Source organism: Aspergillus sclerotioniger (genome assembly GCF_003184525.1).
Source record: "Aspergillus sclerotioniger CBS 115572 chromosome Unknown BO94scaffold_5, whole genome shotgun sequence".
NCBI lineage: Eukaryota > Fungi > Ascomycota > Eurotiomycetes > Eurotiales > Aspergillaceae > Aspergillus > Aspergillus sclerotioniger.
The window spans coordinates 577,573-602,475 of NW_020290995.1; the positions used below are offsets into that span (position 1 = coordinate 577,573).

At 55.0% G+C, this 24,903-nt stretch overlaps 12 protein-coding genes across 12 annotated transcripts; 10 read left to right on the forward strand and 2 right to left on the reverse strand.

Moving 5' to 3' along the window:
* Nucleotides 1–84: 84 nt before the first annotated feature.
* Nucleotides 85–1,507, forward strand: BO94DRAFT_553919 (uncharacterized protein; the record flags this gene model as incomplete). The annotated part of the gene is made up of 3 exons (XM_025613681.1): nucleotides 85–322; nucleotides 387–1,303; nucleotides 1,370–1,507. 3 exons carry the CDS (start codon nucleotides 85–87, stop codon nucleotides 1,505–1,507), a joined length of 1,293 nt encoding a protein of 430 aa, XP_025470838.1.
* Nucleotides 1,508–2,275: 768 nt separating this feature from the next.
* Nucleotides 2,276–4,535, forward strand: BO94DRAFT_318480 (putative MFS monosaccharide transporter). The gene is made up of 4 exons (XM_025606891.1): nucleotides 2,276–2,491; nucleotides 2,554–2,661; nucleotides 2,726–3,266; nucleotides 3,322–4,535. The coding sequence occupies exons 1-4, from the start codon at nucleotides 2,395–2,397 to the stop codon at nucleotides 4,172–4,174; spliced, it is 1,599 nt and encodes a 532-aa protein (XP_025470839.1). The 5' UTR covers nucleotides 2,276–2,394; the 3' UTR covers nucleotides 4,175–4,535.
* A 690-nt stretch (nucleotides 4,536–5,225) lies between these two features.
* BO94DRAFT_485770 (C6 zinc finger domain protein) lies at nucleotides 5,226–7,919 on the forward strand. The gene is made up of 2 exons (XM_025608990.1): nucleotides 5,226–5,945; nucleotides 5,994–7,919. Exons 1-2 carry the CDS (start codon nucleotides 5,322–5,324, stop codon nucleotides 7,824–7,826), a joined length of 2,457 nt encoding a protein of 818 aa, XP_025470840.1. The 5' UTR covers nucleotides 5,226–5,321; the 3' UTR covers nucleotides 7,827–7,919.
* Nucleotides 7,920–8,137: 218 nt separating this feature from the next.
* erg8 (phosphomevalonate kinase) lies at nucleotides 8,138–9,646 on the reverse strand (the record flags this gene model as incomplete). Its single annotated transcript, XM_025607797.1, has 2 exons — nucleotides 8,138–9,242; nucleotides 9,294–9,646. The coding sequence occupies 2 exons, from the start codon at nucleotides 9,644–9,646 to the stop codon at nucleotides 8,138–8,140; spliced, it is 1,458 nt and encodes a 485-aa protein (XP_025470841.1).
* A 1,061-nt stretch (nucleotides 9,647–10,707) lies between these two features.
* BO94DRAFT_582487 (uncharacterized protein) lies at nucleotides 10,708–11,176 on the forward strand (the record flags this gene model as incomplete). The annotated part of the gene is made up of 2 exons (XM_025615480.1): nucleotides 10,708–10,904; nucleotides 10,954–11,176. The coding sequence occupies 2 exons, from the start codon at nucleotides 10,708–10,710 to the stop codon at nucleotides 11,174–11,176; spliced, it is 420 nt and encodes a 139-aa protein (XP_025470842.1).
* A 474-nt stretch (nucleotides 11,177–11,650) lies between these two features.
* Nucleotides 11,651–16,017, forward strand: BO94DRAFT_318633 (pentatricopeptide repeat protein). Its single transcript, XM_025606892.1, has one exon. The coding sequence runs from the start codon at nucleotides 11,867–11,869 to the stop codon at nucleotides 15,680–15,682; it is 3,816 nt and encodes a 1,271-aa protein (XP_025470843.1). The 5' UTR covers nucleotides 11,651–11,866; the 3' UTR covers nucleotides 15,683–16,017.
* A 92-nt stretch (nucleotides 16,018–16,109) lies between these two features.
* Nucleotides 16,110–17,553, forward strand: BO94DRAFT_532041 (pyridoxamine-phosphate oxidase PDX3). The gene is made up of 2 exons (XM_025611035.1): nucleotides 16,110–16,366; nucleotides 16,422–17,553. The coding sequence occupies exons 1-2, from the start codon at nucleotides 16,309–16,311 to the stop codon at nucleotides 17,432–17,434; spliced, it is 1,071 nt and encodes a 356-aa protein (XP_025470844.1). The 5' UTR covers nucleotides 16,110–16,308; the 3' UTR covers nucleotides 17,435–17,553.
* A 115-nt stretch (nucleotides 17,554–17,668) lies between these two features.
* BO94DRAFT_621537 (uncharacterized protein) lies at nucleotides 17,669–18,456 on the forward strand (the record flags this gene model as incomplete). The annotated part of the gene is made up of 3 exons (XM_025617006.1): nucleotides 17,669–17,947; nucleotides 18,073–18,169; nucleotides 18,223–18,456. Exons 1-3 carry the CDS (start codon nucleotides 17,832–17,834, stop codon nucleotides 18,454–18,456), a joined length of 447 nt encoding a protein of 148 aa, XP_025470845.1. The 5' UTR covers nucleotides 17,669–17,831.
* Nucleotides 18,457–18,476: 20 nt separating this feature from the next.
* BO94DRAFT_485783 (chloride channel protein) lies at nucleotides 18,477–21,767 on the reverse strand. Its single transcript, XM_025608991.1, has 7 exons — nucleotides 21,025–21,767; nucleotides 20,895–20,962; nucleotides 20,487–20,846; nucleotides 20,360–20,437; nucleotides 19,990–20,315; nucleotides 19,588–19,942; nucleotides 18,477–19,537 (listed from the first exon to the last, which is right to left on the reverse strand). Exons 1-7 carry the CDS (start codon nucleotides 21,503–21,505, stop codon nucleotides 18,617–18,619), a joined length of 2,589 nt encoding a protein of 862 aa, XP_025470846.1. The 5' UTR covers nucleotides 21,506–21,767; the 3' UTR covers nucleotides 18,477–18,616.
* Nucleotides 21,768–21,820: 53 nt separating this feature from the next.
* BO94DRAFT_510217 (histone-fold domain-containing protein) lies at nucleotides 21,821–23,030 on the forward strand. The gene is made up of 4 exons (XM_025609726.1): nucleotides 21,821–22,100; nucleotides 22,151–22,236; nucleotides 22,306–22,396; nucleotides 22,451–23,030. Exons 1-4 carry the CDS (start codon nucleotides 22,028–22,030, stop codon nucleotides 22,765–22,767), a joined length of 567 nt encoding a protein of 188 aa, XP_025470847.1. The 5' UTR covers nucleotides 21,821–22,027; the 3' UTR covers nucleotides 22,768–23,030.
* A 274-nt stretch (nucleotides 23,031–23,304) lies between these two features.
* Nucleotides 23,305–23,932, forward strand: BO94DRAFT_532044 (uncharacterized protein). Its single transcript, XM_025611036.1, has one exon. The coding sequence runs from the start codon at nucleotides 23,394–23,396 to the stop codon at nucleotides 23,730–23,732; it is 339 nt and encodes a 112-aa protein (XP_025470848.1). The 5' UTR covers nucleotides 23,305–23,393; the 3' UTR covers nucleotides 23,733–23,932.
* BO94DRAFT_532045 (ubiquinol-cytochrome c reductase iron-sulfur subunit) lies at nucleotides 23,841–24,895 on the forward strand. Its single transcript, XM_025611037.1, has 3 exons — nucleotides 23,841–23,930; nucleotides 24,009–24,159; nucleotides 24,235–24,895. The coding sequence occupies exons 1-3, from the start codon at nucleotides 23,856–23,858 to the stop codon at nucleotides 24,414–24,416; spliced, it is 408 nt and encodes a 135-aa protein (XP_025470849.1). The 5' UTR covers nucleotides 23,841–23,855; the 3' UTR covers nucleotides 24,417–24,895.
* The last annotated feature ends 8 nt before the right edge of the window (nucleotides 24,896–24,903 follow it).

Here is a 24,903-nt window from a genome sequence, read left to right on the forward strand (position 1 = left end):
GGCCCTGCCCCGTGGTCTAGTATGGAACCCCTCAAACAGTCCCTCCTCGCTACCATCCTCAGGAAGCCTTTGCTCTTCATAGAAATGCTTCGACAGTCTCTCAAAAATGCAAAGAAGGCGACCCAGAGGCTCTACACCCGTGACGACCCCAGTGACCTGAGTCTGGAGCTGAGTATCACAGAGCCTGCGGTATTTGTACCTACATATACGGACAAGCCGGCCGTCCTTCGGGGTACCTGCCAACTGAAAGTGAAGGGCAATTTGGCTGTGAAAAGGTTGACGGTGAACTTCCGTGGAACGAGTCGGGTGACATGGCCGCATGGTGAGGCTAACAGTCTTTTTTGTAGGATCTCATGCCTTCCTACTAATTCAGAGCGATCTCTCAGGGCTCCATGACACCCAAACCGTGACGGACAGCACGTTGACCCTGTTAAGCCCACAGGCTTCAGATGCCGCACTTCCATCCTATCCAGGCTCTCTATGTGACGAAACGCAGACCTCATCCCTTGGTAAGAGGTGGAGACTGTGGAATGCAGTCACATCCACGTTATGTTCGAACGGAAGCTACGGAAAGGTTTCAGGACCCAAATATCAACGTCTATCCGCTGGAACCCATACATACGACTTTGAGATGGTGTTACATTCCCATCTCCCCGAATCTGTCCAGATTCGACAGTCTCAAGTTCGATACCAGGTCCGCGCGTGTGTCGAGTGCCCAGGCTTTCTAAGGCGCAGCGTGGCGAGAAACAAGGCCGTCACTACAGTCCACTGCCCGGCCGAAGACAACGTGGAAGATGCCGAGCCAGTGTACATCGCGCGGGCCTGGAAAGGACTGCTTCAATGTGGGATCCTCGTTTCGAGGCGAGGTGCTCCCCTCGGCGACCGGCTGCCTGTTTCCGTTTCCCTCACGGAATTGGCGAAAGCCGAGTTCCGGGGCCTGCGGGTTTTCCTCTCGGAGAACGTCCAATATCACCAGAGGGATGGACTCGCCTGCTGCCCGGGTCCTTTTAGACGCGTTCTACTGTATGAAAAAGTGGAGGGGTCGGTCTCCACTCCGTCGCTCCACCGGGCCGGGAATGCTGATGACGAGCGCCCAGAGTCGGAAGCAAAAGACGACGGGGGGATGGAAAAAATGATCGGGGATCCCGAGATTCCAAGTGGACGAGTGCCCGACGAGGAGGAGACCACGCTGGACCTGACCTTACAACTGCCGGGATGTCACCTCCATTCCGTACCGGATGGCACGCAAAGCATGCACTATGATACTCGGTACAAGAACGTGCGGGTGAGCCACTGGCTGGAGGTAAGTCAGCGAATGAGGGAGACAACCCGGGGCGAAAAGAATGTCCAACTAATGAGGAGTCGGTAGTTTGTGTTTGTGGTGTGCCCGAAGGAATCCCTCGGGTCGAGCAATGATCGCATCGTGCAGAAAATGGCTAAAGTTCCACTGGCGCTGCGGTCTTGTTATGCCCAGTATGCCAGTGCCTCTCTTCCGGCGTATTCCTAAAAAGTCACTATGGTTCGATAGTTCGTTCGCACCAGCTCACCACCACCACCGAGGCCGGGGCCGGGGAGGAGGAGCAGCAGGGAGATAAGCATTAATAAGAACGGTTAGGGCGCTGGGCGTACCACTGGACCGTCAGCTGGGGGAAGTCGGGAAAGCTTCGGGGCCAGCGTCGATTGGTGCCGTTCGCGGTGGCGATCTCCAGTCGTGTTCAAGCCTACCCGCGGCCGTGGCCTGCATCACAGCTCACCGAGATCCACCCGCCGCCGCTGAGTGGACGCACGAAAACTCTTCAGTCAGTGAGGTTAAATGGTTCCAGGGACAGGGAGGGCCACAATGGCACAATGGTCCATCGCTATCTTGCCCTTGCACGGGCCTTGCCTCCACCGGGTGGACCCCTGCTGGACCCTTTGGTGGACCGACCGGTTTATCAGGCGCCATGGAGTTGCATCACTCGCTGTGCTCCCCGACGATCACCCACTCTGGAATGCATCATCCTCACATCATCGCGCAATCCACCTCCCGAAAACATCGTGCTGCTCACCGAAGATCCTGCCGCGGACAGTTGTCGGTTATCCATTCGCAAAAGCGCGCAGTGATGTCAGTTGCTGGCCCATACCCATGGGAAAATCCGCCGATGTGGAGGGCTAAGACGCTCCAAATCTTTCCCCATGGGTGACCCCTTCTGGGACGGCTCAAGTTGCGCTCCACCATCGGTGGCCGTATGTGGTCCCCGACTCTTTTAAGTCTCCATCATCTGCCAGGTTCTGGTCTCTCCGCCGGCTCCTGTTCACTCTCCCACCTTGCCCCCTTTCCCCGTCCCTCCCTACCCCAGTTCCCCGGATTTTGCGCACAACCCACAGGCTTTCTGGCTCCATCGACTCGGCATCATGGCGCCTCCGAAGTACGCCGGCATGTCCGGCCGGCCGCTGTCCTTGTTCCTGTCGGCTGTTGCTACCATGGGGTTTTTGCTTTTCGGATACGATCGTAAGTCGTTGATCCCAGTATGTGATCATGCAAGGGCAAGCTGCTCACCACAACACTACCAGAGGGAGTCATGTCAGGTATCATCTCGGACGCCGCGTTCAACAACGTGTTCACGGCTACCAAGAATGACAATGTTATGCAAGCTACCGTCACTGCCGTCTACGAAGTTGGTAAGTGAATACCTATCACCGGCTTCCCAACCCATGTCCAGCCGACTAATTGTACGTCTTGTAGGCTGCCTTTTTGGTGCCATCTTCGCCTTGATCTACGGCGAAACGTTAGGTCGCCGGCTCATGGTCATCTCTGGCGCGTCGGTGATGATTATCGGCGTGATCATCCAGGTGACAGCCATGCCAGGCTCGCTGCCCCTGCTGCAATTCATCTTTGGTCGAGTCATTACGGGCATTGGAAATGGCATGAACACTTCGACCATCCCTACCTACCAGGCTGAATGTTCCAAGACAAGCAATCGAGGCCTTTTGATTTGCATTGAGGGTGGTATCATCGCCATTGGAACTGCCATTGCCTATTGGATTGACTTCGGTGCACACTATGGGCCCCCGGATTTGGTCTGGCGGTTTCCGATCGCATTCCAGATTTTCTTCGGTATCTTGATCATTGTGGGTATGACATATCTCCCGGAATCTCCTCGATACTTGATCGCCCACGGCAAGGTTGAGGAAGGCACCCGAGTCCTTGCTGCGTTGGCAGATGCGGAGATCGATCACCCTCATGTACAATTGGAGAAGAACTTGACTCTGGACTCGGTTAAAGCGTAAGTTACCCGTCGCATGATTTGCCAAGTCCAGCGAAACTCACATGAAATCCAGTTCTGGTTCCTCCCAAACCGGATTCCGCGACCTGCTCACGGGCGGTCCGTCCCAACATTTCCGCCGTATGTTGGTGGGATCCTCCTCCCAGTTCTTCCAACAAATCTCCGGTTGCAATGCTGTCATCTACTACTTGCCCGTACTGCTGGAACAGTCTATCGGTCAATCGCACAACTTTGCGCTTCTGATTGGTGGCGTGAATATGATTTGCTACGCCATCTTCGCTACTTTCTCATGGTTCTTTATTGAGAAGATTGGCCGACGCAAGCTTTTCCTCGGAGGCAGCTATGGCCAATGCGCCGCGATGATTATTGTATTCGGGTGTCTGATTCCAGGTGATTCGGAGACCGCTAAGGGGGCTGTCTTTGGCTTCTTCCTCTACATGTGCTTCTTTGGCGCCACCTGGCTGCCCCTTCCATGGCTCTATCCGGCTGAGATCTCTCCTCTCAAGACGAGATCAAAGGCGAACGCTGTGTCTACTTGCAGCAACTGGCTGTTCAACTTCACCGTGGTCATGATCACCCCGGTTATGGTGGCCCGAATTGGTTGGGGCACGTACCTCTTTTTCGCCGCCTGGAATGGGATCTTCATCCCGGTCATTTGGTTCTTCTATCCGGAGACTGCGGGGCGCAGTTTGGAAGAGATTGATCTGATCTTTGCGAAGGGCTATTGTGAAAACATAAGCTATGTTCGCGCTTCGAAAGAACTACCCAAGCTTTCCGATGAAGAAATTGAGGCCAAGGCAGCCGAGTACGGAATTCTCAACGATGAAGAGAAGGCTGAAGAGAGGATTGCCGAGAAGGATCCTCCTGCATCTGCCGAATTCGCCCAGTTCCAGCCCACACAGCTGTGAAGGGCGCCACACAAAACGAGTTTTGGATCTTTGAAGGTTACTATTGTACGACGATATGTTTGCACATGAGTTTTATACCATTTTGCTTTGCTTTTGCCGAGCCTGTTGCTGGACAACCAAGATTGAACGATTTGATCTGGCTCTTGGTTTTAGCCGTGGCTCTTCCGACATCCTTGCTAGTGATCTGAGATCAGGGAAAAGGGAACATATGTTGATAGATTTGCGCGTGGTTGTTGAGCAGCCTTTAGATGTGTGATGGTCAGCCGTGTGTAGATCCTTCTATGGCGGATACAATGGTCTCTAATAGATCTCACTTCATGCCGGTTCTGGACTTCTAAATTAAGTTATAGATATAGATACATCTTGACATCTCTTGGCCAAAACATGATCCACCCGTACCAGTGTAGGCACGCTCCAGATGAAACATTGCTCAAAGATCGGCAGGATAATCTCTTGCCTAGAATGTGACAGGCGTTCAATGGCAGATCTCGAGAAACAATAATCGATCTTAAAACCTCCAGTTATCCCCAATAAGACCCATGACGCCAAACTATACAAGCCCAACACCCAGACCAAACACAATGTCTTTTCTAAGTCCCATGTACCATATCACTCAAGCTGTGTCTGGTTTGGCTTCTGAGGACGATTTTGCCATTAATTGCTTGGCTGAGTCAGCTTCGTGGCATAATACCATCAGATAAATAGACTTACTGCAATATTTTCTTGGATACAAGGTAGACACAAGTTCCGATGATGGCGACCTTTGCAAACCGTCCGAGCCCACGAGCGCCGTAGCCCCGATGATGGAGGCGTCGGGTGTAGTTTTGGTTGAAATAGAGGGTGGAAGAACGCATTCTGTGTGACCTATGCTGATGATAGACTGTCGAAATGGGTAGACAATAGCATGGCCCGTCTTATACTCCAACCTCGGGTTCGGCCATCGGTTGCGATCTCGGCCTCGGCCTCGGTCTTACCGCCGGATGACCGACTTATCGGCTTTCTCACCACGACCTCTTCTTCTTCCTCCTCTCTCCAGTTCTAGCCAAACCGACACGAGCACTTGATGTCCGAGCGGCTATAATCGGGATCGGGGATCAAGATCTTTTCATGTTCGCATTGACATCATTCCGGATAGTATACGATAACAATGACCGACTTTGAGCCTCGAAAACGCCGCCGGCCTGCCAAATCCTGCGAGCAATGTCGCCAACGCAAGATTCGCTGTGATCGCAATGTGCCCTGTGGCCCTTGTACACGAGCGCGGTCATCCCTGGGCTGCTCTTATCGCCAATCGTTTCGCTCCCCGACCCCAGATACCCACCAAACGACTCTGCGGGCTTCCCGTTCATCACACGGCGCGGTGGTTGCACCGAGCCGTCCTCCGATATCTGAGGCTCACGGAGATGATTTGACAGGATCCCTGATCGACACGCCATTTATTGACTCTGGACGGGGTGATGCAAGCAATGGTTCATCACAGCTTAGCGCAGCGATCCGCGACCTCCAGGTCCGTCTACAGCACCTGGAGGAGCGACTAGCCGACACGGGGATAACACAGCCTTCAGCTGCTTCGGATTCTGCTATCGAGCAGACGCTACGAGAGCTATGCAGCAAGGTGCAGAGCTTAGAACAGCGGCTAGCAATTTGTCCAGAGTCTACTCGGACACTGAGAGAAGAACTGTCCATTACCGCAATGCCTCCTCGCCTTCATACCAGTGCGAAAAAGATGAAGCTGTTTGGACCGACTCATTATACGCACACAATGGACAAGGTGCAGACCATCATTACCCCAAATAAGAACGAGACTGACCATTTGCAGTTCCAGCTTGTCGGCTCGCTGGAGGCCAAGGGTCCTCAGCCACTATGCCCCAAACTCAGGGCAGAGCTGACCGCTCAAACCAAAGACATGCGCGATCTCCGTAGATCAGTCAAGATGCAGCAGACCCCTCGACTGAATGACCCTGTATCAGACCTCCGCGACACCATCCCAGCCAGATCAGTGTGCGACGAACTGGTGCAATGCTACCTGCGGACGTTCGAAGGTGTATATCGCATCTTGCATATACCGTCCTTCATGAAGGAATACCAACAGTTTTGGGACCAGCCTCGAACAACTGCGACTCCATTCCTTATGAAGTTGGCTTTGGTTCTTTCCATTGGCACAACATTCCGGTCGGAGCAAGGCAAAGCCGGCACAGACTACGATACTCGACTCACCCAGACCTGGATCTATGCTGCTCAGTGGTGGCTGACAGGCCCAACAGAAAAGTCCACATTTAACCTGGACGGCCTTCAGATTTTCTGCCTACTACTCCTCGCTCGCCAAATGGGACCCCCAGGACCGTCTCCATGGCTCTCAGCCGGGACCCTCCAGATAGCCACGGCCATGGGACTGCACCGCGACTCCGCGCACTTCCCTTCTCTCTCTCCATTCCAGACCGAGATGCGAACCCGTCTCTGGGCCACCGTGTTTGAACTGGTTCTCCAATCCTCGCTCGAATCAGCCTCTCCTCTCTCAATGCCTTTCTCCGACACCAAGCCCCCATCCAACCTCAACGACGCCGACATCAACCCAGATCTAAAGCAACCTCCAATCTCCAAGCCCAACACCTCCCAAACCGACACATCGCTCCAACTCCTTTTGCATCAGTCATTCTCCCTCCGTGCCGAAGCCATCCAACTAATCCACAGCCCCAATCGCATCCCCTACCAACAAGCCATCGACCTCTCCACCAAGCTGCGCACCACCTGCCACACCATCACAGCCTTCTTCCAATCCTTCACCACAACCAACACCACTCCATCACCCAATTCCCTCCCCTACCCAACCCCCTTCCACCACAAACACCTCCTCACCACCCTCCACCGCTACATCCTCCACCTCCACTTCCCTTTCGCCCGCGAATCCCTCACAACCCCCCAATACCACTTCTCCCGCAAACTCTGCCTCGAATCCGCTCTCACCATCGCCTCATACAACCCCAGCACCGATCCCTCAGCCCAGCTCGACGACTTCTCCCGCCTTGTCCTCACAGCCCGAGGCTCCCTCCGCGGCCCCCTCAACCTCGACATCATCTCCGCCCTCGCCCTCGAACTAACCACCCAACTAGAAGAATCCCCTCCACCACCATCCCCAGATCCAATCCAAACCCCCCTCGCAACCCTAACCACCACAGCCCGCATCCCCATCCTCCAAACCCTCCAACACCTCCAAGTCCAAAGCGCCCACGTCTTCCAAGCCCTCAAAACCCCAAGTCTAAAACGATACATCATCGTCTCCGCCCTCGTATCTCAAATCAAAGCCATGGAAGCCGGAAACCGCAATACCCAAACCGTGGTGTATGATACAGTGAGGGAGTGTTTGGGGGTTTGTCAGGGCGCGTTGAGGGAGATGTTATCTTCATCCCCGTCCTCATTTCCAGCCTCCTCGTCAGCTGGGATCATGATGACCCCGGCGGATAGTGGTGCCAGCGGTGCTGGTATAGATGCAATGGGAGTAGAAGTGGATTTAGGATTAGGGACGGGTGTGGATTTGACTGTGAGTAATATGCCTCTAATTTTTATCATTTTATTCGCTGTGTTTAGATTCCCTTTACTGGTTTGGGGGTTTGAATATTTGCTGTGGAAATCGGGATTGATATACTTGACTTGATTACGGTGACTGACTGGTTTGCTGGGTAGGAGGATCTGGAGGGGCTGGATTTGGCGAGTTTGTTGTATATGCCTGGGTTGGTGGATCTTGGGGGGTTGGCTGGGTGAGGTTGTAGAGGGGGAGGGGTGATGGTAAGGTGGATTTTGGATTAATATACAGAGTGGAGTTCAATACGACCTACTATAGAACGAGGATAGTAGACCTGAGAAGGTCGTCAGAATCCTATTGATAATCAAGTTATTAGTATAGCATGCTAGACATGCTCTTCGTCGTAGTCGTTCTCGTCTAAAAATAATGGATTACTTGAGCAGCTAGAACCATGCGGCGTACTGATCCAATGACTCATTTTGCACACCGGCAGAGCCATGACGGACCCCCAAGAGTCGGACAGTTCCAATTTTGCCACCAAAGTCATCTTCCACCTTGCTCTCCCAGGTGTCAAAGAACTCGGTCAAGCTCTGAATCACCTCCGCCTTGTCCTGGATGAGCACTGCAATGGCGTCGTAGCCACCGGCACCGGGAACAACACCCCCAATGACACCATCGATGCCGGAGATGGCGTCGAGCAGTTCGGTTTGCACCTTGGGCTCGATGGGAACGCCAGTCTTCTGGGTCATCGTGCGGATCAGGTCGCGAGAGCGGTCGATGAGGGTGCGAACATCGTCAAAGTTGTTGGGGCCTTCTTTATCTGGGTTCTGTGCCAGCTGCTTGAGTTCCAAGCACAGTCGCTCATTATTGGATTGGAGCGCCTGCCACAGCCGGCCAGCATCTTGCGGGTCCTGCTTTCGCCATTCCAAGACCTTCCGGACCATGGACGGGGTCTGAGAACCACACTCGACGTCGCACAGGACCATCTGCATGCCCCGGGGAAGCTTCATGCCGAAATCCAGGCACTCGGTGTCCCATGGATGTTTGGGGTCGGCGTCTTCCACAATTGCGAAGAGTCGTTCCTCAAATCCCGGGGACCCAGCGTCTCCGACTGACTCCAAGACGGAGGGTGAAAACCGCCGGTACAGACAGGAGCCATAGATCGCAGCCGCCACGTCAAACCCAGAACCTACCTTGCCCTGCGCTGCACAGTGAGCGGCCTGCGCCAGATTGTGAAGCTTATCGCGAGCCGGACCAAGGTCATCGGGCTGCAGGGTGCGGTGGATGACAAGGGCGGATACGAAAGCGGTGGTTAGGGCTGCGGACGAGCCGAGTCCGGTCTTGTGTGCTTCGTGAAGGGGAACTCCGAAGTTGACGAATCGTCCCTGGGCTTGGATGCCCCAGATCTTGGAGAAGGCGGTCTCGGAGTAGTAGTCATTGTCGGCCAGAATGGTGATGGATAGCGAACCAAAGTCTTTCGAAGCGGCCACGTAGCTGATGTACGTCAATGCGTAGTTGAGGGAGGTTTCGACAAACGTATTACGTCCTCTGCTATTACTTAGCCCCTGGTTGCAAAGAGTCCGAGAGTATCCAACTCACCCATTGCCCTTCTGTACGACCTTGACCCCGCCTCCGTTGTCGCAACGCTGGATACCGTACTCCCAGACGGCATCAACAAATTGCGGGGAGCGAACGACGATAACATCCTCGCCAGCGGTCTCATCTGCAGCCTTGCCTTCAGTTATTTCCGCACGTGCCTCTGGTTTCAAGCGTTCTGACCCAGACGTACCCTTCCGATGATATCTTCTCAGCTGCTGGACGATGACATGGATTCGAGCATCGAGAGCGAACACGGTACCAGTGTAGCTGCGGTCCAGGACGAGGTACCCGCCGGTCAGAAGGACCTTTCCGGGGGCGGACACGGCCGTGACCGTGGGGGGCTTGTAGGACATGAGGACGAGTGATGACGGTGTGAAGTGTGGATATCGTAGGGAAATCGACTATTCCGTCTGGTACGGGGTAGGAACTAAAGGGGCTAGCAGTCAGTATATACCCCACTTGGATACAGAAGAGGCCGAGAGTACATGGCATCTAGAGACATCAGATAGATAGGTACACACCGTCGGCTATGCAAATGTGGTCGAAAGGTGACCCAATGGCCTGCAAAAGTAAATTGGGCCTTGGACCAGTCCGCGAACTGGGTCAATCTGGAGGAGCCCCGCCGAAAGTGCGCCGAGGAGGGGGAAATGGAAAAGTCTACAAAGCTTGCGGGGGAGTCAACCTGCAAGGAGAAAGATAAGGAGCAGCTCGGGGCGAATGCATGGTGACTGACCTGCGTCTAGCAGATGTGACCGGAGATGCGTTGGTGCTGCAGTTGCATCCAGTGTCAGTGTCGGTATTAATCCCGATACTTTGGAGGTGGTTTCTGATTTCCCCTCAAAAGCTGTGGCTGGAGCTCACCTGCCCGTGGCTTGGCTGTGGCTGGCAGGCTGCCCCTTGGCGGACCCCGTGATCCCGAAACGATAATCCCCTATCTATCAGCCATCCAGCACGTACTTCTCCGGAGATATACACTGGAGCTTTTCCGGCTGCAATATCCCTCGCAACTACGTCAGCGGAAGAACAACATCCGGTGGTAGCAGTAGAAAGTTACTGTGCGGACTGCATTGGTGAGTGTACTCCGTAGGTATTGGACTACCGTCATATGGCTCCAGGGGTTGGTGAATGAAATGAATAGGCAACAGCTCCAAGGAGAGTAGCATCTTCCGTATCATCATCGTGCTTGATTGAATGATATAGCCAGGTCCATCACGGAGGATAGACTAAACGGGCAGTGGTAACAGCTCATAATGTGCTCACTGCTGTCACGCTCCGTCCGCCGCGCACACGGATCAAGGTACGGAGCACGTCTAGTACCTCTAGTACCTCGAAAATTGACTTCCGTCACGGACTCCGTACCAGGGGTCCGCGTCCTGAGACAAGGACACCCGTTCGTATCTGATCGCCCCGGCCAATGGGGGCCTCTCTCTCGACTGAGGCCACTGTGTCTCCCACGGAGATTAACCTGGGACCACGCCGTAGAGATATCCGGCCAGGGTCATCCCTTGGGGCGCAGGCGGACGACACGGAGGGTCGGCCATCCGGTCATCCGGCGGCTGTCGGGGTCAAGCCTCCAAACTCCGGGCAGAAGAAAAAGAGCCGGAACGGAGGGTGAGTCACTGGTGAGGGCGGGCCGGCCAGACTGGCCAGACAGTGGCAGACGCCAGGGGACCCAGAAATGCCGCTTGCTGGGCTTTCCTGTTCTTCCCTACGGCCCCAGTCTGTCGCCCGCCCCGATTGGGTCTGCCTGCGATCCGGGGCCGCCGCGAGACCACCTGATCACCCCGTCTGGGAAATCCTACCAAACCTTCGCCTCAGGCAACGACACTTCTCGAAGGCTGACGTTGTTTCTGGCTACCGTTCCTGTGGATGCCCTGGTTTGACTTTTCCTTTTTTTCCTTTTTTTCCTTTTTTATCTTTTTTTATTATTATTTTTTCTTCCACGATTTTCTGTCGTGCTCCTTTTTACTCCTTAATTTTCCGTGAGTCCTGATTTTTCCCTCTGATGGATAAGCGGGCATATCTACAAATTCGCAGCCAAGTCCTCCTCGGATCCTGATGGTAATTCCTCCCCACACACACGACACATTTTCCTGCTTGCCCGTCTTGCACATTGTTTGAGGGTTCATTCCGTGCCCCATCCAGGACCAATTCTCGACATCCCCATTGGTCGACAAAAGTACCTATTCCCGAAGAAGCAACGTTTGGACAGGATCGGCACTAACCCGCTTTAAGCCCCGACCAGCGATACAGATCACTTTCCGTCGGCTCTGAAATACCCTGAAATACCCAGCAATCCCTCCAGTCTAAGCCTCAGCAATTTTTTCTCATCGACTATCAGCCAAGGGCTTGTTGCCATTTCCCCCTTTCTCATCCCCTCCTTCTTTTCACCCGCGCGTTCTTTTGGCGACCGGCTGTCGTCAAATGAACCTGCATCTTTATTATTATTTTGATTGGAAGGTATGCTTCCCAGGGCGCCTTCGGGCAAAAGGCACACAAAAAAATCCGACCCCAATCACTGACATGTTCACCAGCATTGCCTCTTCCCTCTGAAGAGGTTACCCGCTAGATAAATGGTCTTCAAGCCGTTTACCCACCTCGCGCGTCAGAGTTTCACCAAGGCCTTTACTCATGGCTATGCTCAATCCGTAGTCGCGGCCTCGCAGTCCTCGTACGCGTCGACCACCACCTTCAACCAACTCGCCAACCAACCCGCCAAGTTATCTCGGACCGCTCTACAAAATGTGTTCCAGCCATCGAGCTCGTCGGGAGCAGGTGCCAAAGCCAGCCAGGGCACTTCGGGCTCGGGCGATTTGGGCTTAGCCGCCTACTATGCAGCCTGGCAGCATGCCCAGCAGACGGGCGATGACAGTGACTGGAAGCAATTACAGCTGACACGGAAGGTCGGCTGGAAACCTCCTTTGAACGAAGATGGGGTCAAATCCAAGGATGCGGACAACCTGCCCTCATCCGACAACTTCCAAAATTCGCCTCATATCACCAAAGCTTCTGCCAACGCCGATGTCAGTGCCAAGGTCGAAGAGGCGGTAGCCCGAGAGATCCAGATCCAGGAAGAGCAGGCTCAGGCTGAGGAGGCGTCGGAGGCGAAGGAAAACACGGACACGGAGGCGTTCCCCGAGTTGCCCCCCGATGTCGCCGCAGTCGCTGATGCCACCACGGAGCAATCTCGCCTTGCTTCAGAGCATATCACCGAACTGGCTTCGAGTAAGAAATACGCCGATATTCCCGGTGCTTTCGCTACGCTTCTTCGCGATGGTCTTACGCCCACAGTTGGTGCTTACAATGCTCTCTTGGAGTCGGCCATTGAACTCCATGGTGATACTGCCCAGGCCATCCAAAAGGCGCTGGATGTCTACTCAGATATGCTCCGTCGCAGGGTCGTTCCTGACGAGCAGACCTATCAGACCCTGGTTCAACTATTTGTGGTCCATGCCAACGAGACCATCAAGTCCAAGGGTCTGCTCGAGCAGGAGCGAGTCCGCTACGGTGGCATGGAAGAGCCGGGCAAGTTCATGCTGCACTCCAGTGAGCTGGAGCGAGCGATTCTCGCCGAGGACCATTCTCTGGCGATAGCGCTCAAGTTGTTCAACACCGCCGCCGCCCGCCACGCCGATCTCGTCTTCCCCCTGGACACCTACCGGTACTTGATCACGGCATGCGCTACCGAGGGCCAAGTGGAAGACATGGTCCGAGTGTACGCTCACATGGAGTCCCACAAGGTGACCCCGCACGCCTCGATTTTCCCGTCAATGATTGATGCCTTTGCCTCCACTGGGGATCTGCAGAGTGCGGTGGAGTGTTACAACGAGTACAAGAGCCTGGCGGTTTCGGATGATAACGGGACCTTCTGCATCGTGCAGCGGTTGGACGGAGAGGTCTATGCCGCTCTGGTCCGGGCGTACCTGGTCTGCGGGAAGGAACAGCAAGCTTTGCGTTTCCTGGACCGGATCGGGGCCTCGTTCGAAGAGGTGACGGAGAACCGCGAGGCGCGTCAGACAGCACTGGAATCGGCGGTGGTGCAGGACGGGCTTGTCCGGCATGCACTCAAGTCGGGCGAGCACGGGCGGGCGTTGGAGCAGGCCAAGACGCGATTGCACGATGGGGCGCTGGATCATGCCATGTCCCAGATCTGCATTGCCGCGGCGGATGCGGGTAATCTGCAGACGGCTTCCGAAGCATACGATGCTCTCCCCACCGACATGGCCCTCCGTCAGAGGCCCGCCGTGTCCATGCTCGCCTTACATGTGCGTCAGGGCAATGTGTCAGCTGCCCGGGCCGTGTGGCTCTCCCTGAGCACCGCCGGTCAGGCAACGCCGGACATGGTCCAGCCGACAGCCATGTATGCAGTGGCCTTGTTGAAGAGTGGCCAGATCGAGGAAGCCCTTGTCCAAGCCCGCAATATGTTTGCCCGCATCCGCAACTCTTCTGCCTCCGACATCCACTCGACTCTGAACCCCATCCGCGAACAGATCAACGAAAGCCTTCACCTTCTCGGTCGCGTTCTTGTCCAGACTGCGGCCGTCCTCTCTCCCCAAGCTGCCATGTCCCTCCTATGGTCCATGGTCGAGAACGGGGGCCTGATCTCTCCCGTTGCCGAACATGTCGTCGCTAGCCTGGGTCCCATTGGCATTTCCCAACTGAACTCCCGCGATCTTATGCTGGCCCTCCAGGTCCAGGCCGGCATGCTTGTCAACAACAGCGCCATGTTCGACGTCGCTCACCCGATCCGTTTCTCCCACATGCTCGACATCGCTCTGGCGACCGGGCTGCCCATGGACGCCGTCACCACTCGCCTCGTCGACCAGGCTGTGGGCAAGCTGTTCAACAGCCGGCCCGACATGGTCAAGAGGTGGCACGACCACCTGGCCCTGACTTCCAGCCCTTCCTCTTTCGTGAGCGGTCGTCACTCCCCCAGCTCGGATATGTCAACGATGAGCCCCGTGTCCAGCGAAGACTCTTTTGACCCCTACGCGTACGCCACCGACTTCCGCGGATCGTCGATGATCGCCGATGAATTGGAGAGCACCAGCGGCAAGCCGGAGGCTCATCTGAATGACGCTCTGTCCCGGGTCCGGAACATGCGCCGCAACGGCCGTCACCCTCGCTACATCACGTACGCCAAGATGATCACTGCTGCTACCAAGTGCAACCGGGTCGATCTGGGCTATGAGATCCTGAGCATGGCCCGACGCGATGTGCCTCTTCTTCCTCAGTACAGTGCCGTCAAGTACGGCTGGGTCTCTATCCTGGATGCCATGGTGGCGTCGTGCCTGACCCTGGGCGACCGCAGTCAAGCCTCCAAGTTCCACCAGGAGCTGCTGGAGCTTGGCTCGGCTCCTTCAGCCAACACGTTCGGTCTTTACATCACCACCCTCAAGGAATCCACCAAGACGTTCGACGAAGCGACCGAGGCCTTGAAGATCTTCCACCGCGCCGTGGCCGAGGGGGTAGAACCGACTTCTTTCCTGTACAACGCACTCATTGGCAAGCTTGGCAAGGCCCGTCGGATCGATGACTGTCTGCTGTACTTCGCCGAGATGCGCGCCAACGGGGTCCGCCCGACCAGCGTCACCTACGGAACGATCGTCAACGCCCTTTGCCGGGTCAGCGACGAGCGGTTCGCCGAGGAGATGTTCGAAGAGATGGAGTCGATGCCCAACTACAAGCCTCGCCCCGCCCCGTACAACTCGATGATCCAGTACTTCCTCAACACCAAGCGCGACCGCAGCAAGGTTCTGGCCTACTACGAGCGCATGCTGACCCGGAACATCCAACCCACGATGCACACGTACAAGCTCCTCATCGATGCCCACGCCTCTCTGGAGCCGGTGGACATGCCGGCGGCGGAGAAGGTGCTGGAGACCATCAAGGCTGCTGGCCAGCGACCCGACGCGGTGCACTACGCCTCTCTTATCCACGCCAAGGGATGCGTGATGCACGACATGGAAGCGGCCCACGACGTGTTCAAGTCTGTTGCCTCGAACGGCCGGGTGCGTATGCAGCCCTGCCTGTACCAGGCCCTCCTGGAGGCCATGGTGGCGAACCACCAGGTCTCGCAGACGGAGGAGATTGTGCGGGACATGTCCCGCCGGGGGGTGGAAATGACGGCATACATTGCCAACACCCTCATCCACGGATGGGCCACCGAGGGCAACGTTGCCCAGGCCAAGAACGTGTATGATAGCATTGGCCTGAACAAGCGGGAGCCCAGCACCTACGAGGCTATGACGCGGGCCTTCCTGGCAGTAAACGACCGGGAGGGCGCGTCGCGCACGGTGCAGGAGATGCTCTCGCGGGGATATCCTGCGGCGGTGGCCAGCAAGATCGCCGACCTGGTTGGCACCGGGGCTGCTGTGGCTGCCCTGTAATAGTGACCAACTCACCAAAAGTTGCCTTCCTTCTTGATTTCACCGGATTCTTAAACCTTATTGAAGCAACGCTATTCGGTTTTAATTCTCCAGGGCTGGACCCCTGCTTGTTCGGCTTTCCAGCCCCGGTCTGAGCATCGGCATTGGGGGGCAACTGTTGCTTTGGAATTTGCATTGCATTTAGCGAGAGACACGGCGTTTGTCAGGCAGCATTTGGATTGGCTGTATATACCATGGTGTGATCTTGGTTCGAATTTTTGTTTGAATTTTTTTGTGGCGATAGACCCTCTCATCTCCTTCAGTCTAGTCAATGGACTTGAATAATCCGCTGTGATGCGTTACCACACCACGTAGATCGTAGATGCTTGCTTGTATGACACGGCGTACATAGATGAAGAAGTGACGCCGCCAAGAGCCGCCCGGAGTCCCCGCCGCCCTCCGCATTACGTCCGAGCTCGACCCCTCCGTCGTGCCACCCTCTCTTCCTCAGCCTTGGACCATACCAATTGGGCATCGTGCTGCTTCAGTCGATGCATCCATACCGTCTGCGTCTCTTGTCTCGTCGAACCCTCTCTCCCATCCCACCTATCATCCAACATCCCCACCGCTCGTGGCGAACCTTCACGATGAACCCCGGAAAGCTGGCCGACGGGGACTCTGCAAAGCACCCCAAGAAGCTGATCTGTATGTCGTTGCGCATTCCAGAAGCAGCAGCAGCACCTTATTAACACCAGCTCAGTCGCCCCTGGTGACATCCAGGCCACTACCGACCCTAAAACCACCCCAACACCCTCACTCGATGCGTCGACCGCGCCGGCACCCATCTCTCGTCTCGCCGCAGAAACCCTCCGCTCGAACGCCTCGACGCCCGACTCCGTGACCGAAAATGACATCGTCTCCCACCCTGCGCGCGCCCACCAGTTCGTGAGCAACCCCCCACTCACCATCTCCCAGATGCACCCGACCAACCCTCTCCACCAATTCCATTCCTGGTTCTGCGATCCCCGTCTGCTGCCTTCCTCCGCGCCCGAGACCTGCACCCTCGCCACGGCCAGCATGCCCACGGGCCGCGTCAGCGCCCGCGTCGTATACCTGAAGGAACTGGATGAGCGCGGCTGGGTGGTGTACAGTAACTGGGGCAGTCGCGAAGGCAAAGGCGGCCAGGTGTTTGGCAACCACGCGGACGGTGAGGACACGCTGAGTGCCATGCCCGAGCCGGGTCAGGATGAGAGTCTTCAGGAAGGTCTGCAGCAGGGTAACAAGTGGGCGGCACTGACGTTCTGCTGGTCGAATCTGGAACGCCAGGTGCGTATCGAAGGTCTTGTCGAGCCCCTCAGTCGCGAGGAGAGTGAGGTGTACTGGCGGACGCGCGAACGGGGCAGTCAGATCGGCGCCTGGGCCAGCTGGCAGAGCAAGGTATTGTGGTCCATGGAGCCTCAGATATTGATTGATCGGCGACGCAAGAGCCTGGATCCGACCTTGCGTCCGCAGATCCCGGTGGATGTGGACGAGACGGATATTGATGATGGTCGGGCGTTGCTAGAGAAGCGGGTGCGGGAGATGGAAGAACGGTTTGCGGGGGTCGAGCACATCCCTCTGCCTCCGTATTGGGGCGGCGTACGCTTGGTGCCTGAGTCAGTGGAGTTCTGGCAGGGGCGTCGCAGTCGTTTGCATGATCGGTTCCGGTATGTGAGGGTGCATGCCGAGGATGAGTCGGCGTATAGATGGCGGATTCAGAGACTGTCGCCGTGAGCTGGTACCTGATAGAGTGCAGAGTGCAGTGTATGGATGCAATGCATGGAATGGAACTGTAGATGAGACCACGAGATACCAGATCGTAAGAATTGAAGAGTGATACATCAAATCTCAAGAGCATTATCATCACAACTACTATAAAACCTATTATAAGTACTATAATGGTTGTCATATAACCATAATTACTATAAAACCGGTACGGCCCTCCCCTCCTTATCGATACCATGTATTGCGGGTGATCATCACACCTCCCTTCTCACTACACTTCACCTATCAACCAACCACCATTCCTACCCCATAGCTATCCTTCCAACTACTACACTCCATCTCACCCAACCCTCACCTACAAGCCCATACCCCAGTCCAATCAAATAACTCTACCTACCCACATACAATGCCTCACCTCGACACCGACCCCCAAAACCAACCCCCCAAACAACCCTCCCGCTGGCTCATCCTCGCCATATCCAGCGGCGCCTTTGCAGCCCTGAACGGCCTCTTTGCAAAACTGTATGCCTATCCCTGCCCAATGCATTCATCTTCCTTACTACTACATCCCCACATAAACCCCATACACACACACACACACACAACCAACCAACCAACCCCAAAGATACATAATACTAACCAAGCAGAACAACCGACACCAACACCACAACCCTCGCAACCACCATCCTTCAATTCTTCGGTGCCCATGAACATCATCCCTTGATGGTGTTGGTGATTAGGGGTGTATGCATCCCTATCCCCCATACCCCCACCCTTCCCCTAATCAATGCGAATAGATCTGCCTCGCCCTCAACGTCCTCTGCAACATAATCATGTGGGCATTATTCACTCGGGCATTGACGGCCTCGCCCTCCACCACCAAAGTGTCAATTACTAATACGGCGGCGAATTTCCTGGTTACGGCTGTGTTGGGCATGGGGGTGTTTGGGGAGAGAGTGGATGGGTTGTGGTGGGTTGGAGCGGGGATGATGGGGGCGGGGTGTGTGATTGTGGGGTTGAGGGATCAGTAGTATTATTTTTTTGTTTGGGGGTTATGTTGGGGGTGAGATGGGGTATGGATATGTGTATGTATGTACATGATGGTGGTGGTATCATTGCTATCTATCGGTTCAGTGAGATATGTATGGTGTATATGGTATGTGGGATGTGGTATGTATCAGGAAGTGGCATCTATCGTTCTTCCAGTTCGAGTATTGCCTCGTCTGCATCGTGTGCTGTCTCGTTCCGCGCGTTGGGTGCGGGTCTGGGTCTGGGTCTGGGTCTGGGTCTGGGTCTGAGGGTTGCTTCACGCTCCGGGGCAGCCTGATCTCGGTGTGTTCGCTGTCCCGGTAGAATAGACCCGATCCGCTGCATCAGGTTCCACAGACGTTCCTCGAGCGTGTCACTGCTTCGGCCGTTCTGTCCGCTTAAAGACAGCTGCGGGGGACTCGTGGCCGCCAGAGCCTGCTCTTCAGCTTCCACCTTGAACTGATACTTCAGACAGTCTTTGACTGTGACGAGCCCTGTCAGACGGCCGCGGTGCTCGACTAGAATGACACGCGGGCCCATCTTCTTGAAGATTTCCATCACGGTCTCTAGGGCCAGACGGGGGTGCACGGTCAACGGTGTGTGGTCCGCGTATCGGCTAAAGTCCACATAGCTGGCCCCCGTGTTGGTCTGGATGTCGTCGAATGTTTCTGGGTGGAGATAGGATGTCGTCGATGCTCGGCGCGCGACTGATGCCTCGGCGGCTTCTTTGGTGAAGACGCATTTGGCGGAGGGTGATAGTAAACCCTCGGCTTTGGCTCGATTGATTGCGTATCGCAGCTCGGTGCGGCCGATGTATCCGACCAGCATCTTTCTGGTCCGATCCTCGACGATAGGGAAGCCTTGGAATTTGTTATCACTCAACAGGTGCTCGGCTTCGCGAACGGGAAACCCGGATGCTGGGAGCGAGACGGGGTCCGAGGTCATGGCTTGGGAGACAGGCACGTTGAAGACATGATCCTCTTTGTTGTCCAAGAAAGGAAACCCGTTGGACCAGATCATGCGGTCTGCGATGCCTCCCTTTCCGAAGCAGTCACTGACGGCTTTGGTGACTCCGACGACGATCTAGTCTTCAGTCAGCGATTGATCGTTGCAACGAAATTGAGATGGCTCACCATCGTCGGAAGGATGTAGTTCAGGGCGCCAGTCAGTTCGAACATGATGACCGTCACGGAGATGGTCAGATGCATGATGCCACTCAGAGCTGCACCGGCCCCCAGGAAGGCATACGTCCCAGGTGTGATACACGGAATGTCTGGCTCGCAAGAGGCGAAAAATTTCGACTTTGGATACGCTTCGTGAAGCGCCTGGACGAGGATCCCGACGAACCGGCCAAATGATGCTCCAACGGCCATCGACGGCACGAAGATACCAGCCGGTACCTTGCAGCCGTATGATATGATGACCAGGAAGACGCGAAGGATGGTAGCCACGGCCAGCGACATGACCATAGACCACCGATTCTTGGATCTGCATTTGGTGAGTACATGAAGCGTCAAGTCGAGCAAGCAACTTACTCGCACAGGCCGTTGTAATCATGTCCCCCTTCGCACTCGCGGAATAGAATCTCCATCATTTCAGTCATGTTGATCTTCAGGAACATGTTCGGGTAGCACAGGATTGCAGTGATACCAGCAAGAACCACCGATTCCATTACGGCATTCTGCGACAGGTACTTCTTCCTGAACGCTTGGACCCGAAGGTTCCATTTGATCACCAAGGCTCCGTATAATCCACCAAACACACCAATGAAGACGAAGAATATCAGCTCGAAGAAGTGCCAGGTGCGGTCATATTGCACCTGGAACATGACTAGTTGCCCTGTCCGGAACGGATTCATCACCTGGGATGGTCAGCACAATACAGTCAAGCATTTGGTAGACATACCGCCAGGACACCAGTCGCAACCAAAGCACAAAAGTAACTCCGCCACAGTGTTTTAAGCGGAAAATAGGATGCAACTTCCTGTCTTCCCATCAGTAAGAGCTTGCATACCCAGCCTAGCACCCCGTACCTCGAGAGAGAAAAGTACTCCGCCAATTGGGCTACCAAACGCGACAGCCACTCCCGCCGCTGCTGTAGCCGTCAAAACCTCTCTAGTCTTGGATGCATTCTGCTTGTATTTGCTGAAGAACCGCGAGATCACATTTCCAGTACACACAGCGAAATGTACACTCGGGCCCTCTTTGCCCACAGACAGACCGGATGCTATAGCCAACGGCAGCGCAATCGACTTGATCAGCAACGTCCATGCGCCCAAGAAGCCCTTCATCACAAACCCCGCAATTATACATTTGATCTCGGAGATGCCGGAACCTGCGGCGTACGGCGCGAATGATTTGACCAAGCTTGCGGCGACGAAGGCAAATAGGATCTATCTGCGTCAGCCAATGCCATCCAGAGACGAGGCGGGTAAGCATACCGCATAGAAGATGTATATGAAATAGTTGACGATCCAATACGAAGTCCAAGGCCTCCACTCAGGACACCCTATAGAAAGAAAACTATCAGCTCGATGCCAACAATGCGATCCAAGGACAGGTCCAACACACCTCCTTCAGCACCCCAACAGCAAAACTGCTCATTAAGATAGAACGCAGTCGTACAATGGCCCAACTTGACATCTGATAACCACTCCGTGATGATGTTCAGAAAAGCCGAGATCAGCCCAATGGCCGCCCCAACAATCGTAATCACAAGCCACGCTTGTCCAGCATCGTAGGACTCGCGCACTTTGCGTCTCCATCCAAAGGTGGCTTCCTGGTCCCAAAACCCCGAGCCATCCCGTCGCTTAGCCCTCCGACGGGCCTGCTCATGAACCGCATCCTGGACCCAGTCAATGGTTGTGAAATCCTCGTAACGCTTGATTTCGCTGATCTCCTCGGTGATCGCGGGGGCCTGGCCATTGTCCGGGGCCGGGCGCTCGCTGATCGGGGAGACGACAGATAAGCCGGAGAACCTCCTCCAATTCCGGCGTTCAGGCAAGAGGGAGGGCGGACGAGCCGAGGGGGACGAGGCAGGCATCGCGCTCATGGCATAGGGTGACACCGCGCGATGAGCATAGCTGAGGCTGGCAAGGAGACCTCCGGGCAGTTGGATCGGAGATGACGACGATAGGATGCGCGGCCGCCCACGTGAGAGAACCGGACGGCGGTCCGCCTTCGGAGTCCCAAAACGAAACTAAGTAGAAGACAAGTCTCGAGCCGGACAATAGACGAGATCGGAGCGGACGGCGTAGTTGTAGATTGCAGGGATTCGCGATTGGTGCTGGTGCTGGCGGGCTGGTGATCGCGTGCTGTCGCAGTTGGCAGAGTCGCTGTCATCGAGCCTCTTCCGAACCATTACTTTCCTCTTACGCCACGCGCGGTGGATTTCGACGCCGCACGCGCCGCATTTTCCTTCTTCACCATCACGTCTGGTCGCTTTTCCCCGGTTCAGCAAAATCGCTGTGGCTCAAGTCCTGTCAGAATATATATATTCCTTTGCTTTATACTCTACACGTACAATCCACGCTGATACCGAGTCTTGCACGACTGCCTCCCACGCGACGTCGCGATGCCTCCCAAGGACAAAGCTGCGGCGGAAACATCGCCTTCCGAAGAGATCACCGGCCAGAGCGCTCTTCCCAGTATGCAAGAAACCTTTGGTTATGCTGTCATAGACTAACGCAGTCTCAAGTCTCGCGAATCAAGAAGATTATACAATTAGATGACGATATTGTGCAATGCTCGAGCAACGCTACGTTTGTGATCGCTATGGCCACGGTCCGTGACTTCGATGCTCTTCTTCTCTCATTTCGGGAAACCCAAACTCACATGTCTTCACAATATCAGGAACTGTTCATCCAATATCTTACCGAACAAGGGCATAACGTCGTCAAATCAGAACGAAAGCCGCGCAAGCTCATCCAATACAAAGACTTGGGTTAGTGAGCATCGGACACGAACAAATAACAAGCAACTGACGGATGAACCTCAGCTACGGCCGTGTCACGGATTGACAACCTCGAGTTCCTCTCCGACGTGATACCCAAGACCACGACCTATAAACAGTTCAAGGAGAAACGGGCCAAGGAGACTTCCAAGGAAGCCGGGCCCGAGAAGGGCCAGCGCACGTTGAATGGCAACTTACCCGCGGCGGTCGAGGAGCCAGAAGAGGTCGACAACCAGGATGGTCTACAATCAGCGGATGACAAGCCATCACGAGGATCTCGACCACCTACAGTAATGATGATGGTGGATCGCACGGTGGATGCATCGGCGGGAGACCAGGACGTCGAGATGACGGACCAGTGACTGGGATAAGCGAACAAATTGCTGGAAACTTATTTGCATGGAGGAGTTATTGGGGGTTCATCGCGTTTTCCTTCTACTGTTGGTAGTCAATTGAATGTCTCTGGGTCGATCGCATTTGGGAATCGGATATGGATGGCATGCAGTGCAGCGGAACGGAACGGCAGGGCAGGGCAGAGGCGGCCGGGGACGAGGAGAAATCGGAACGACACATGGCGTCATGAGTATATATATATCTGTATGTTTGTCTATGAATATGAAGAGTGGTGTTCTTTTCTGTGAGGGTGACAATCGAGTAAATCGCAAAAGTGGTCGTAATTATGGAGAGGTGCAATGGAATGATATGATGGGGGGATAGTGACAGTATGGAGTATAGAGTCAAGGTCAATGTCAGGTGAGGGTCTGACTAAGACGGGACAGCGGGCCAATGAAACGCCCCGTGATTCCGATCGCTTGTCGTAGCGAAAGCTTTGGTTCGACTCTTTCCGTATGCCGGGCCTCCGACCTCAACCTCCAACCTTTGGGAAAATCAAATCCTCCCTCGTCCTTATCTCCTCCTCTCCACCCCCACACCCACCCCCTCTAGCGGTCGTCCTCTATTGCAATTGATTGCAATTGCCCGTCTCGCCATGTCTCTCTCCTCCGCTTCCAGCTCTCTCCTGCGCGCTTGCGCCCGGCAACAACTGCCCTCCTCTTCTCGCGCCGCCATCGCCTCCTGCCAGCAGCGGAGGGGAGTTGCTGATGCCTCCAAGTCCACCTTCGACAGCCCCTTCGGCAGCTCCAAGGAGTACTCCTCCACCTTGAAGATCCCCGATTTCAGCAAATACCAGTCCAAGAAGCCCCCACGCTCCAACCAGGTCTTCTCTTACTTCATGGCCGGCTCCCTCGGTCTGGCCTCTGCCGTCGGTGCTAAGGCCACTGTCCAGGGTAGGTACCTCTGGAGATGTCAATGCTGCGCAACAAGATGAGGAATATGGCGGAAACTTGGGGAACGGAGGATGTCAGCACGAACAATTGGAGGATGGGCTATGCTTGACCGCTCGGGACAATTCGCTGATGTGGAATTTCTATCAATAGACTTCTTGGTCAACATGTCCGCCTCCGCCGACGTCCTCGCCCAGGCTAAGGTCGAGATCGGCCTTGGTGCCATCCCTGAGGGCAAGAACGTATGTCTCTTATCGCATGCCCAGCGAGTCTGATGACACCCCCCTCGCAGCTCGGTATCTAACCCGATCCCCGAATAGGTTATCATCAAGTGGCGTGGTAAGCCCGTCTTCATCCGTCACCGCACCCAGGAGGAGATCGACGAGGCCCAGAAGACCGAATGGCAGTCCCTCCGTGACCCCCAGGCCGACGAGGACCGTGTCCAGAAGGCCGAGTGGCTTGTCATGCTTGGTACGTGATAACCGGAATACCCCAATGTCCCGCATGCCCTATCTATCACCTCGTCTAACACCTTGCCTTGTTCAGGTGTCTGCACTCACCTTGGTTGTGTCCCCATCGGTGAATCCGGTGACTTTGGCGGCTGGTTCTGCCCCTGCCACGGTTCCCACTACGACATCTCCGGCCGTATAAGAAAGGGACCCGCTCCCCTGAACCTCGAGGTTCCTCAGTACAGCTTCCCCTCCGAGGAGACCCTCGTCATCGGTTAAATGATTTGAATTGATTCGATCCAAGACCGCGGGCTGGGCGATGGCCGTAAGAGCAGAAGTAGAAGGGGAGGGAGGAGGGAAAGGTTTGTGCTTTAGATGAAATCTCTCTCTCTGTCTGTCTTGTCAAGATTAAAGAGACCTTGTGTTTTTAATATGGACCCTGAAAAATGAGCCTCTTGTTCTATTACTTTTCAACCTTTGCTCATAGAGCCTGTACCACTCACTCATTGTTTACGGGGCCCATTTCTTCTTCCTGGGTATAGAACTTTTGTGTCATTAGGCATTCTCCGCCCCGATGGATTCGGTTCCCCGAATACCTCACGGAGTGAGAGAAGTGCCTGATAGATGAGACATACAGATATGTATCTATCTATCTATTTGTCTGTCCATCTGTTTTTGTATGTCGATTTTTGAGTACATGTGTTTGCTACTTAGTTATAGCTATGTTTCCTTTTGTTTCGTATAGTAAAGTCACCATTACTATTTC